Source organism: Trifolium pratense, linkage group LG7, assembly GCF_020283565.1.
Source record: "Trifolium pratense cultivar HEN17-A07 linkage group LG7, ARS_RC_1.1, whole genome shotgun sequence".
In the NCBI taxonomy this organism is placed as follows: Eukaryota; Viridiplantae; Streptophyta; class Magnoliopsida; order Fabales; family Fabaceae; genus Trifolium; species Trifolium pratense.
In genome coordinates, this window is record NC_060065.1 from 47,542,590 (window position 1) to 47,553,708 (window position 11,119).

Consider the following 11,119-nt stretch of genomic DNA (forward strand, 5'->3'; position numbering starts at 1 on the left):
TTCAGTAACTATTGATAAGAATATGAGAAAAATGTTCAAGAAAATCCTATAGCTGTCGATAAAAATCAAATTGACTACAATGCAATTTTAAAACAAATGTCTCACATGCTAATTCATTCTAGTTGTTAACTAATGGTAGAATCATTTGCAGATTCATGAATTAACCGGTGGCAGTAGTGGAAACAAGAGACAATTCATTCCAGTCTAGTAGTACTCATTCGTATATGAATAAAATAACTCAAAAGTAATGCAAATTAAATTCAAAACATTACTAAAATCGATGTCATTACATTGTCTCAATTGTAAACACAAAATCTTGGAAGTCGACTAAAAAAAACTATAACTAAAACCACAAATGTCTAACACAGATAGCTCGAGACTTTTTAATCAAATAAGCTGAATCCCATATCCTGCATAAACAACGATATTACACAAATATTAGTATAGTCATAAATTTTAACATACAATACAATACAACAATCAAAACTACTACTATAACTACAAAACTTACATCATCGGATTCTTCTTTTTCTTCAACCTTCTTCTCCTCCTTAGCTTCGGCAGCAGGTGCAGCAGCTGCAGCACCTCCTCCTGATGCAGCAGCCACTGCAACAGCACCACCACCAGAAGGAACTGAAGCCAACTTTTCTCTTCCGCTAGCAATAAGCTCAGCGAAGTCTTTGCCCTTAACTTCACTTAGGAGCAACTCAATGTTGTTATCCTCAGCATCAACTCCAACTACAATCATAAACGAAAATTAAAAAGTCAATTTTTGTGTGCACCAAAATCAATTATCTACTTAGCTTCATCACAAAAAACAAAATCTCTAAAATCTTGAGTAATTTGAAAAATAAATCATCACTCCTTTAACATCATAGGCAAAAACAGATAGTAGAACAAAAGTGAAAAACAACAAAGCGGAAAATCTGTGTTTGGTTTATTGAATGAAAATGCACCAAAACCTAATTAAGCAGAAAATCTGTGTTTGGTTTATTGATTGAAATTGCAGCAAAACCTAATTCAACTATAACAATGCAAAATTAACAGTAAATATTTAAAAACTACACAAAAACACTATTTAACTCAAACCAATATGTACAATAATCGATTTGCAATAATCTGATTATCAATTCCAAAATTCCCAAACTTCATTTAATTTATTTCAAAAAAAAATTAATAATTTATACTTTATACCCCATTCTAAGATCAAAATCAAATAGTGTACCATTTCTGGATCTAATTAAATCCTTAAGAAACTAATCATCGATCTAATAAAAAAATACAATAAAATCAAAAAAATGAACATGATTATAGATTAAATTGAGATTATGAACCTGATCCAAGAATTTGTTTAAGATCAGCAGCTGAAGGGGATGCGTTGCCTCCCAAAACGGCCAACAAGTAAGCAGCGATAACCTTCATTTCTGATTCAAAAATTAGGGAAAAAAATGGTTAGAAACACGAAATCAACAACACAAAAGTGAAATTGAAGTTTGTTGGGAGAAAATCGGAAACTTACTCGATAGAAATGGCGGAAGAATGAGATTTAGGGTTTCACAACAGAGAGATTGAGAGGCACACGCTGGAAAAATGGAACGTCTTATATGAATTTATAAACTAGGGTTTGCTCGTGGGTTGGGTTTTACTTCTGTGAAGTTCCGAAAATATCCTTTGGTTTATTAAACTTCCGAATATAACCTTTTTCTAGGTTTATTTTGGTTTTTTTTTTTAATGTTTATTTTGTGACTCATTTTTAAATGTTTATTTTGGTGTATCATTGCTTTTTTTCTTTTTGACACAATCAAAATAATAATGAATGTCTTTTTTTTTTGTCAAAAATAGTATCTCACATGCCTATGTAGTGGTGAGATCATAAAGTATTTCATTTTGGCATTGATGTATCATACATAGAATATCATGTGATTAACGAAATGCAAATATTCGGTTAAATTCAATTTATTATGTCTGTGAGTTTTACTCAGTTGACAGGGACGATGCATTTTTATGCAGGGGATCGGAGTTCGAACTCCGGTCATCCCACTTCTTCACCTTAAAAGGATGAAATTTCTAGCCACCAGGCTATGACAAAAAAAAAATTCAATTTATTATGTGTGATTAATGAGTTGGCTTGGACTGGTATGGATGGACTCGACCCTTAGGTAAACGATTTTGGAATGAGCAAAACCACGCCTTGAAGACTTGTATGAGTATCAATATAGACTTGAGACAAATCTATGTTATAGAGAGACATGCTAGAGGTTTTCTTGACATCATAATAAAGTCGGTCGAGCAGAGTCACATGTTCAAGAATTGAGCGAATATCGGTATAGACTCGACTCTCAAGAAAATCTTTTTTTTTTGAACGTCACTCTCAAGAAAATCTATGTTACATGGAATGATCTATTAGGAATGGCAGAGAGGAACTATACAAGTAAATACAATGTACCAACAAAAGCTGAAAGCATTACAAATAATATTGTTGGTGTACATTCGAGCTTAACTCGCTCACAAACACTACATAGAGATACACGACCTAAAATTGACCTCACGAATAATACAAAGCAACACATCAAAACATGACAGGGAAAGTCAAAGTAGTAAAACACAAAATACTAAATAAAAAATGATAAAATGACCTCTCCTCGACCAAGAATGTTGTTTCCACCTAGATGAGTCAAACTCTCTTTATGACACCAAAAGGGACATTGAGGGACACTACATGATCACCATGTAATATTCATGCATAGACCAAGACCACCAAGGTCGATGCCGAGATAAACCACCTTGAGTTGCTCAAGAACACATGTAAAATCCAAATTGAACTCTTCGACGGCAGTTTCCTGTAGATCCTTCATAGTCTTCCACTTTTTCTCACACTCTAGTCGAAGATATGCCAGATGAGACTCAAACTCTCTGAGTTGAACCATGTGACACATGAGATTGACGAGGGAGGGGAGTAACTATGGTGCATAAGGCATGGACAATGAGCGACTCCTAACAGCATCTACACAAAATATGGCAAGTGAATGAACTGAAATCACATTAGAATGAAAGAGATACCGCCGTATATGTAAAGAAATATCTAGTTGAAAGAAGAATTTTTAGAATACTCTTGGAGTTCTTTCTAAGGCACTTCATAGGGTAGCTAACCTATTGTATCTTGTGTGGCTAATAAATTCTACCTTAGAGTTTGGTAAAAACGAAATTAAAAGATGTCTACAATTTGAAACGATGACACAAAAAATTTGAGAAGTCACAATGTGCACAAATAACATGATCCACTACCATCTTCCATATAAAACTTAGCATTATAGAGTCGGAGATCACAGATCCACTATATTTGCTTGCAATAAACCAAAATTTCAGCCTCATCCAAACACATATGAGACATCCGTACAGATTTATTTGGTCAACACATAAACAACATCGCTCTTCCCTTATTCATATGCCAAATATCAATGTGCTCATAGCTGGTTTGGACCAAACTTGCATGCTGTCAATATCCACATGTGACAAAATCATTTTTAGCATGAGTAGCAGGTTTAACGACATTCCACAATCATGCATGATGCATCCTTTCATCTGATTATTATCTTCTAAACTATGGTCATAAATACTGCTCAAAGGACAAACTACCCCTCCAGATTGGAGAATAGAGTCGATAACGAGTAGGCAAAATCCTCTGCAATCTTGCCGAACAACTTTCTTGACTTTAGGCGGAGCTTTGATTCTCCATATGGAAGACCACTCACCAGCACAAAGCACAAAGGTGTTTTGTATCCAAATGATCATTAGCACATAGGTTAATCTCTATTAGCTTAACTAATCATCGTGAGTTTGAATTCAACCTTAGAATGCAAAAACATTAATACTTTTGTGATAAGAGTTTTGCCATCCATCTATTTGATCCTACCTAACTTTAGAGGTTAATCTTCATAATTTCATGCGCAAATATCCAATTCATACCAGAGAAAAAAGTGCAATGAGATATTAAATAATAAGTTGATCAAAAGCAAAAGAAATTTATTAACTTATTAGTTTTAACAACCTTTCTTTTGTCTTTTGACCGGTATGAATAACATATGAAAGTATTACATACAAGTCCTTGTACCGAGACAAAATTGGGAGTGAATAATTTCCCTTCTTTTATGTTTTCATCTTCCCTTGTCCTGTATAAGTGAATACAATCACCAGTTTGATATAGCAATTAGCAAGACTCATGCACGCCTATACTCGTCTCCACAATCACCAATCACTTTAAGAAGATCCTTTCCTTTCGCTGATGCTTCTTTTATGCTTTTCACATCGTCTTCATCAAGAACAAGTGAAAAGATAGCATTGCAGTCTTTAATATGTTCTGACAAGCCAAGTCTTACACCAACCATAGATCCTGCTACAGCAGGCTGCATGTTTCACCATAACCAAAATCAAAGAAATATCTACCAGGGTTTGTCCAATAATTCATACCAATATGAGATTTTAAATTTATTAGAATTATAGAATAGCAAATTCTTGAAGAGAAAACAAAGCAACTTCACCTGGTCAAGTATATACTTCACAGCAACAGTTGAAATGGAAACACCATGTTTCAAAGATACTTGTTTAAGAGTTCGAAGAAGTCCTTGGAACAAATTCCACCCTCCCCAAGAATCCACCATCTGTCATATGATATGACACAAAGTATATAAAATACATAAATAATATAACTATGTCACAGAAACAATAGGGACAAAGAAATGAAATCTCATCCTCCTCGTGTTCTTAAGTAGGGAAAAGGATCAATTATCAGCTTGAAACTAACTTCAGATGATTAATGATGGTTATGATATCATACCCTTTTATATTTTTGGAGGGATGGAGTGTTTATTGCAGGTCCAGCAAAAGGAATGTTTATGTTGGCATCAAGGAACTTCTCGGACAATAGACCACCCATTACTGTCCCATACCTGCATCACAAACTAATATACTTAGGGGGAAAGTTTGGTAATTTGATTTCTTTATTTCACTATAATTTGCGCTGAAATAATTTATTTACGTTATTAGTTTGACTCCTGTAAGCTGGCAAAGCTCCGCCATTCTCTGTTGGGGACGCATATCAACAAGCGAATGTTGTACCTGACAGTGAAGATCCTTATAAGAATCGCGAACCAGCAGTAACTATATGCAAAGAATTGAGAAGAGAGAAATAAAAGCACTAAGTTTTACCTGATTGCTCACAATGGGAATCTCATTTTCAAAAATAATTTGTAATCTCTCTGTATCAAAATTTGTTAGAGCCAAAGTCTTGATTTTACCTGTACAAGGTTAACATAAATAGTTTGCTTAAATCAAGAAATGGGAACTTAAATGTGAGTTAATTAGGAGTAAAACTAACCTTCTCCTTTCAAGTCTGTGAGATGTTTTAGTGCATCAAGGTATCCTGAATTTGAATAATCCCACCTACAGATAGAAGAAAGATGTCACGAGAATCTTAAACTTCAGAGAATCAGCATTATCATCAATAGTAACTCAAAGATTTGTTTATCCCCCAAAAGCCTTAAGAATTGTAAAAAAATGCTAGACATATACATTAAATAACAAGAGGGAGAGAATTTAAATACCAATGGAACTGAAGCATGTCCAAGGAATCCACATCCATTCTCTTCCTTGACACATTAATGTTGTCTCTTACAAAGCTACTTGTCATCTTAACCGGCGGTGGCACCCACTTAGTGAGACTGCATCAAATAATACAATGGCTGAGACAGTACCTTTTTATGCTCTATGGTAATTTTATTGACAGTCTAGAGTTGTATAATAGCAAAATGCGTATCAAAACTTGCTGCATTTTCTTCAAGTAGAAAAAACTTCAAGAAAATAATATGAAATAATATGAATCATATAATCAACTCACCCTCTGACCTTTTCCAAAACCTCTGGTGGACGCTCACGACGAACTCGATTGATGAAAATCCCATATAAATCTTCAGCTGGCCCATCTGCAAAATCACAAGAACACAACAAATTAGAAAAAAATTCACACATGTTATGATCCTTTTTATATGCAGACATAAAGATAACAGTTCATGTAAATAATATTCCACATCTATAACATCAAATAATAACATAGCACACTCAAATAAGAACAGTCTCTAAACACTAATCCTCCAATGGATACCATTAACGTAAATGGCAGACGAGTCTTGAAATTTGGATTGAACTTGAACCTAAATCAACTTGACAAAACCGCACGTCACTAATTTAACGTGAAGGTGATTTACATGGACTCAAGCAATTTAAGATTAAGTAGAAGCAATAAGCAAAGTTTTGCATACATATATCAGCCATGTCAAAAGTGGTTAATCCAGCATCGGTGTATTTAAGCATAGAACCAACAGCCGCATCCTTATCGATTCTCCCCCATCCACCACTCGTTTGCCACATTCCATTCACAACCCGACATATATCCAATGAATCCTTCCCATTACTGACCACAATGCGCTGGTTATCCTCCTGCGTAACCACACACCGACATGGTCTCAAATGCTTATATTCTCTTGTTGCAATTCCTCTTGTTGATGTTCTGTTTGAACTGTAATAAGTGAATTTGTTCAGAGAATGCTGCAATAGCTCAGTCATTTTCAAACTGCTCAAAGTGCCAACAGTAGCTATATCAGAAACTCTTAAAGGGTAGTAGCTCCTTTATGCCACTTCACACGTTGCCCTATCCTGTTATGGGATACTCTCCACCATATATTTTTATTTTACGTGTGTTCATGTCACACTACTCATTTTTCCTTTTATCAAATACAATTGATACAATTTCCTTATGAAGTAATACAATTGATATACTTTGCTTTGCTGTATTAATATACATTGACCATCACATATTTACACTCCTATCCTTGCTGAAACTTTGACATTCATTTATATCAAGATTTTTTTCTTAATTGTAAATATATTCTTAGCAGGTGATATGGCACAATAATAAATTTTTGGTGATATGGAAAACTAATAAATATATTATTAAAATATCCACATCAGCAAGTAGTAAGTGTCCCTTCGTTCTCTTTTGTTGCATTTTTTTTTTTTTTTTTTTGCAGCTTTTGCTTTTATTTTCTTACTTTTTTTATTTGAGAAGGTTTTGGTCCATGCCCCTTCTCTTTTTGTATTTCCTTCTTTTTATTAATCTATCTAGGGTGTTGTAGTTGGTTCTCCATCTGCACCCCTTTTGCTTTTAAAAAAAAATAATAAAAAATGAAATTTACTCGGTATCTGCCAAATCATTAAAAATTTGACATGTCAGTAAAAAATCCAGCTCATAGATCATTTTAAAAATTTTGAGATTTTGTAAGGACTAAAATCAATTTTTTTTATCCAGGGACCAAAATCAAAACGAGAAATATTTGAAGGACCAAAATCATATTTAATCATATATTTTTTATTGAATGTCTCGTGACATATTCTTTTTAATCCTAAACTTTATTTTTTTGACATAAATTCCTAAGGTAAAAAAATAGTTAGTAAAATGAAAATGAAATACAGAAAATAGAAATTCTCAATCACAAAACAATGGAGTGGAGTAATGCATAGAAAAAGAATTTAATTTATACACACGGTTTATTTTACACATGCGTCCAATAATATACCATCACACCATTATTGTATTTGAAAACACATCACATATCATGTTCATTAAATGAATGATCTGGCAACACATCATTAAATGTACATCATTAAATGTATGTGTAAAAAAAAAATTAGACGAATGTTTTTTTTTTTTGTTTTTTGACTAAGAATTAGACGAATGTTAGACAGTGCACAACGATTAAAGTCACGATAAAAAACATGCCAATAATAAACCTCCACGTCATCACAGAGTAAAAACAAGAATGAATGAAAATGAAGAGAAAATGAGTGGACTACATACAATGATCAGCCATGTCGAAAGTAGATAAGCCGGAATCAGCATACCGGAGCATAGCTTCAACGGCGTCATCTCTATCAATTCTCCCCCAACCACCGCTTGTTTGCCACATTCCATTAAGAACTCTACATATTTCCAATGAATCGTTCCCGTTACTCAGTTTAACTCGTTCATTCTCAATTTTAGTGCTTGTACTTGAATCACTGCATCGAATTAACCTTGTGCTGCTGCGGATTCTTCTAGAACGTGAATCGATTTTCGTAGTTGTTGATGAGTTGATGCGAGTGAAAGTGGAGAATACGTTGTGGCTTGATATTGCTGCCATTTTTTGAGGAGTGGGGAAGAAGATGATAACCAAAGAGGAGAATTGAAAATGTTGTTTTCTAAGTTTATGAAATGACAATAATGCCACTTGGTATGTACATGGGCCTAATAATTTTGTTGAAGGTCCATTTTAGTGTATAATGGGCTATGCTATTCGATTCATACATTGATTCCGTGTCCACTTAAGTCTCACGCAATTGACGTTTCAATTTTACCCCTGCAACATAGAAAGTGAGTATGTCAATAGTAAAAATTGGGAAAGAGTTATGTTTTGCATAATATTTTTCATTTCAAGAGTAGGCATCACTATAAAACTCATACTCGTGGGTACCCGTTCAAACCATACATGTTTTGAAGGGGAAAACCCGAGTTGACAGGGTTTGGGTTTGGGTTCGGGTTCGGATTTTCTCCGATTTCAAAAGATGGGGTTAGGGCGGATAATGGGTACATTGAGACCCACTATGAACCCGCTCCACTTATACTAAAAATTAGATTTTACCTCTTTTAAATTAGAAACGTTTAAACAATCTCTTAAATTACATTCATAAGTTTATTTTTTATTTTTAATTTGAGTATTAAACAAACCATTCTCTCAATTCTTTTCTTTATTTAAAAAAGTATTGTTGTGAGAAAATAATTTTGGACATTTAACTCTTTTTTTAATAAAAAAATACTAACATACAATCCAAATTCATGTGAAAAGGGGCGTAACGGGGATACCCGATCCCCGTTGGGTATAGGTTTGGGGTTATACTCTTTATACCCGCTAGAATTTGGGATGAGTTTGGGGAAACCCGAACTTTATGGGTTTGGGGTTGGCAAAATTCATCCCCGCCCTATTGTCATGCCTATTCCAGAGGACACATATGTTAAGGGGTGTATTGGATTGAGATTTCAATGGATTTTAAAAAACTTTTTTACAATAAAAAAGTCTTGTGGTATTTAATCAAGAATTCTACAAAAATTAAATAAATCTTGTGGTATTTAATTGAGATTTCTTACCACTTTTAAAATGTCTATCGGCATTCAAAAGTCTATAAATTTTGATGGACTTTTTTTGAGATTGATTTCAATGGACTTTTTAGTTGAAAATATAAATACTTTTGTCATTTAACAATCTCACTCAAACCCTCAAGACTTTTCTTTTCTTCCAAAGACTTTTTTCTTCTTGCAAACTAGAGTTCACATTGTTTCTTTTACTACATCTTATATTTTTCAATCATCTTCTTGAATGACTATCATATACAATTCCAATTTGCAATTGTTCATCCTATACATTCATCCGCCAAAATAAACAAGCAAACCATATATGTTTCATCATTTCGATCATTATATATGCCACTTTGAAAAATTCTATAACATAATTTTGCAACAAAAAAATATTCTGCAACGAAGCCTCTTTCTTTTATGATTCGTAGTTGTTTTTTTATGATTCTGCAACTTTATAAAAAAGTGGTAAGAATCATAAAAAGACCACGTTCTGTTTTCTTTACAACATTTATTTGTCTTTTCTTTTTTTTTAATATTTTTTTAAAATATTCATTTATTTGATATCGATGATTACTGATTTTTTTAAGGAATTATTCATTTTCATTGATTCATTCATTATTATTTTAGAAGATATTTGTATCGAATTTATTGAGTCATTAAATTTTAAAAGTATATAAAGTATTTTAAAATCTCAAAAATCTGTGTTATAAAGTCTTATAAATTCTTGTGTTAAGAATCTTGATTGTAAAAAGTCTTTCAAAAATCTCATAAAATCAATATAATCTCACAAAGTGTTTTAAAATCTTCAAGATTTTTTTGTTGCTAAAATTGTCTTATGAAATCCCAATCCAATACACCCCCCTAAGTTTGAGTAAAAAAATATTGCCTTTAAAACACTCTTTGATATTTTTATTGGAGAGGAGATACTCTTAAAATAAGGTGAGAAAATATCCACAATTTTTTTTTTGACACGAGAAAATAACGACAATTAATAATTTAAACATAAGAAAAACCTGGTTAATCCTTTATTAAAAATTTAAAGTATGTTATTTCACTAATAAGTTGTGTTAAATATCAAGTATTGACATAAATATTTGAATTAACCAAATATTTAAAGCCATTACACACTAACCAAATTTTCTTGTGCTTAATGAAGAGAAAATTGTGGTAAATTCAGTTCACACGATTTGGTTAACTAGTAAAACAAAGATCCATCAATTTTTATATCGCAATCAAGACTAGATCAATCACCATACACAATTTATGTATTCATCAATCAGTTACACTTAATCCCCATTATTTATTATAGTTTACTACCACAATTTACATCTTACTTAAATTCCAAACTGTACAAATGAACCAAAATACATCGTAATTAATAGAAAATAAAAGTAAAACAAATTAAACAATAAAAATCTACATATTGGTAGGATATGTTGAAAAAAAAATCCATTTTATTTCACACTTCAATCAAGTCTACATTACCACTACACACTTTGTAACCACACTCCTTAGGATTCAACTATGTGTGAACCTCCATTTGTTGCATTTAATTATAGTTGCCGCACCTTCATATTCCAAACACCATGCTCTAATACCACCAGAAGAAAAAAAAAACACCATCATGCATCATCCTCCACTGTCGGTTGCCACCCTGGATGTCCACTTGACTCCGAGAACAAACCCAAGTTGTCCGTCATAGTAACACACCCATCCCCAATTAATGAATCTATTATCTACCCCATGTTCTTGAGATCACTAATGGACCTGATGTGTCAAAAAGTATTTTTGATTACACTCGTCGTGAAAAGGAGAAGTATATTACTTTTCGGTGAGCAGCAGAAGTGGTGGAGCAAGTCAGTCTACATCAAGCCATGGGAAATTTTCACTCCGTTTGCA

The 11,119-nt window shown here is 33.0% G+C and overlaps 2 protein-coding genes across 3 annotated transcripts; both read right to left on the reverse strand.

The window, feature by feature from the left end:
- Positions 1-245: 245 nt before the first annotated feature.
- LOC123899936 (60S acidic ribosomal protein P2-2-like) lies at positions 246-1,680 on the reverse strand. Its single transcript, XM_045951203.1, has 4 exons — positions 1,520-1,680; positions 1,335-1,424; positions 512-738; positions 246-410 (listed from the first exon to the last, which is right to left on the reverse strand). Exons 2-4 carry the CDS (start codon positions 1,420-1,422, stop codon positions 384-386), a joined length of 342 nt encoding a protein of 113 aa, XP_045807159.1. The 5' UTR covers positions 1,423-1,424; positions 1,520-1,680; the 3' UTR covers positions 246-383.
- A 2,322-nt stretch (positions 1,681-4,002) lies between these two features.
- On the reverse strand, positions 4,003-8,305 carry LOC123898539 (1-deoxyxylulose-5-phosphate synthase YajO). 2 transcript variants are annotated; one of them, XM_045949522.1, is made up of 9 exons: positions 7,910-8,305; positions 5,894-5,978; positions 5,601-5,717; positions 5,375-5,439; positions 5,206-5,294; positions 5,036-5,115; positions 4,835-4,946; positions 4,539-4,658; positions 4,003-4,403 (listed from the first exon to the last, which is right to left on the reverse strand). In XM_045949522.1, the coding sequence occupies exons 1-9, from the start codon at positions 8,229-8,231 to the stop codon at positions 4,218-4,220; spliced, it is 1,176 nt and encodes a 391-aa protein (XP_045805478.1). In that variant the 5' UTR covers positions 8,232-8,305; the 3' UTR covers positions 4,003-4,217. The 2 variants fall into 2 exon arrangements, with proteins under 2 accessions (XP_045805478.1, XP_045805479.1); XM_045949523.1 differs by lacking the exon at positions 7,910-8,305 and adding an exon at positions 6,315-6,805.
- Between the last annotated feature and the right edge of the window lie 2,814 nt (positions 8,306-11,119).

Excerpts from the sequence above, each read along its gene's own strand:
- LOC123898539 (XM_045949522.1), bottom strand. The coding sequence starts at position 8,231 with ATGGCAGCAATATCAAGCCACAACGTATTCTCCACTTTCACTCGCATC. Across the intron at positions 5,718-5,893 it reads GTTTTGGAAAAGGTCAGAGG|TCTCACTAAGTGGGTGCCAC; the intron begins GTGAGTTGATTA and ends TATTTGATGCAG. Across the intron at positions 5,116-5,205 it reads TTCCCATTGTGAGCAATCAG|GTACAACATTCGCTTGTTGA; the intron begins GTAAAACTTAGT and ends CTTCACTGTCAG.
- LOC123899936 (XM_045951203.1), bottom strand. The coding sequence starts at position 1,422 with ATGAAGGTTATCGCTGCTTACTTGTTGGCCGTTTTGGGAGGCAACGCA. Across the intron at positions 739-1,334 it reads TAAACAAATTCTTGGATCAG|TTGGAGTTGATGCTGAGGAT; the intron begins GTTCATAATCTC and ends TTATGATTGTAG. Across the intron at positions 411-511 it reads AAAAAGAAGAATCCGATGAT|GATATGGGATTCAGCTTATT; the intron begins GTAAGTTTTGTA and ends TTGTTTATGCAG.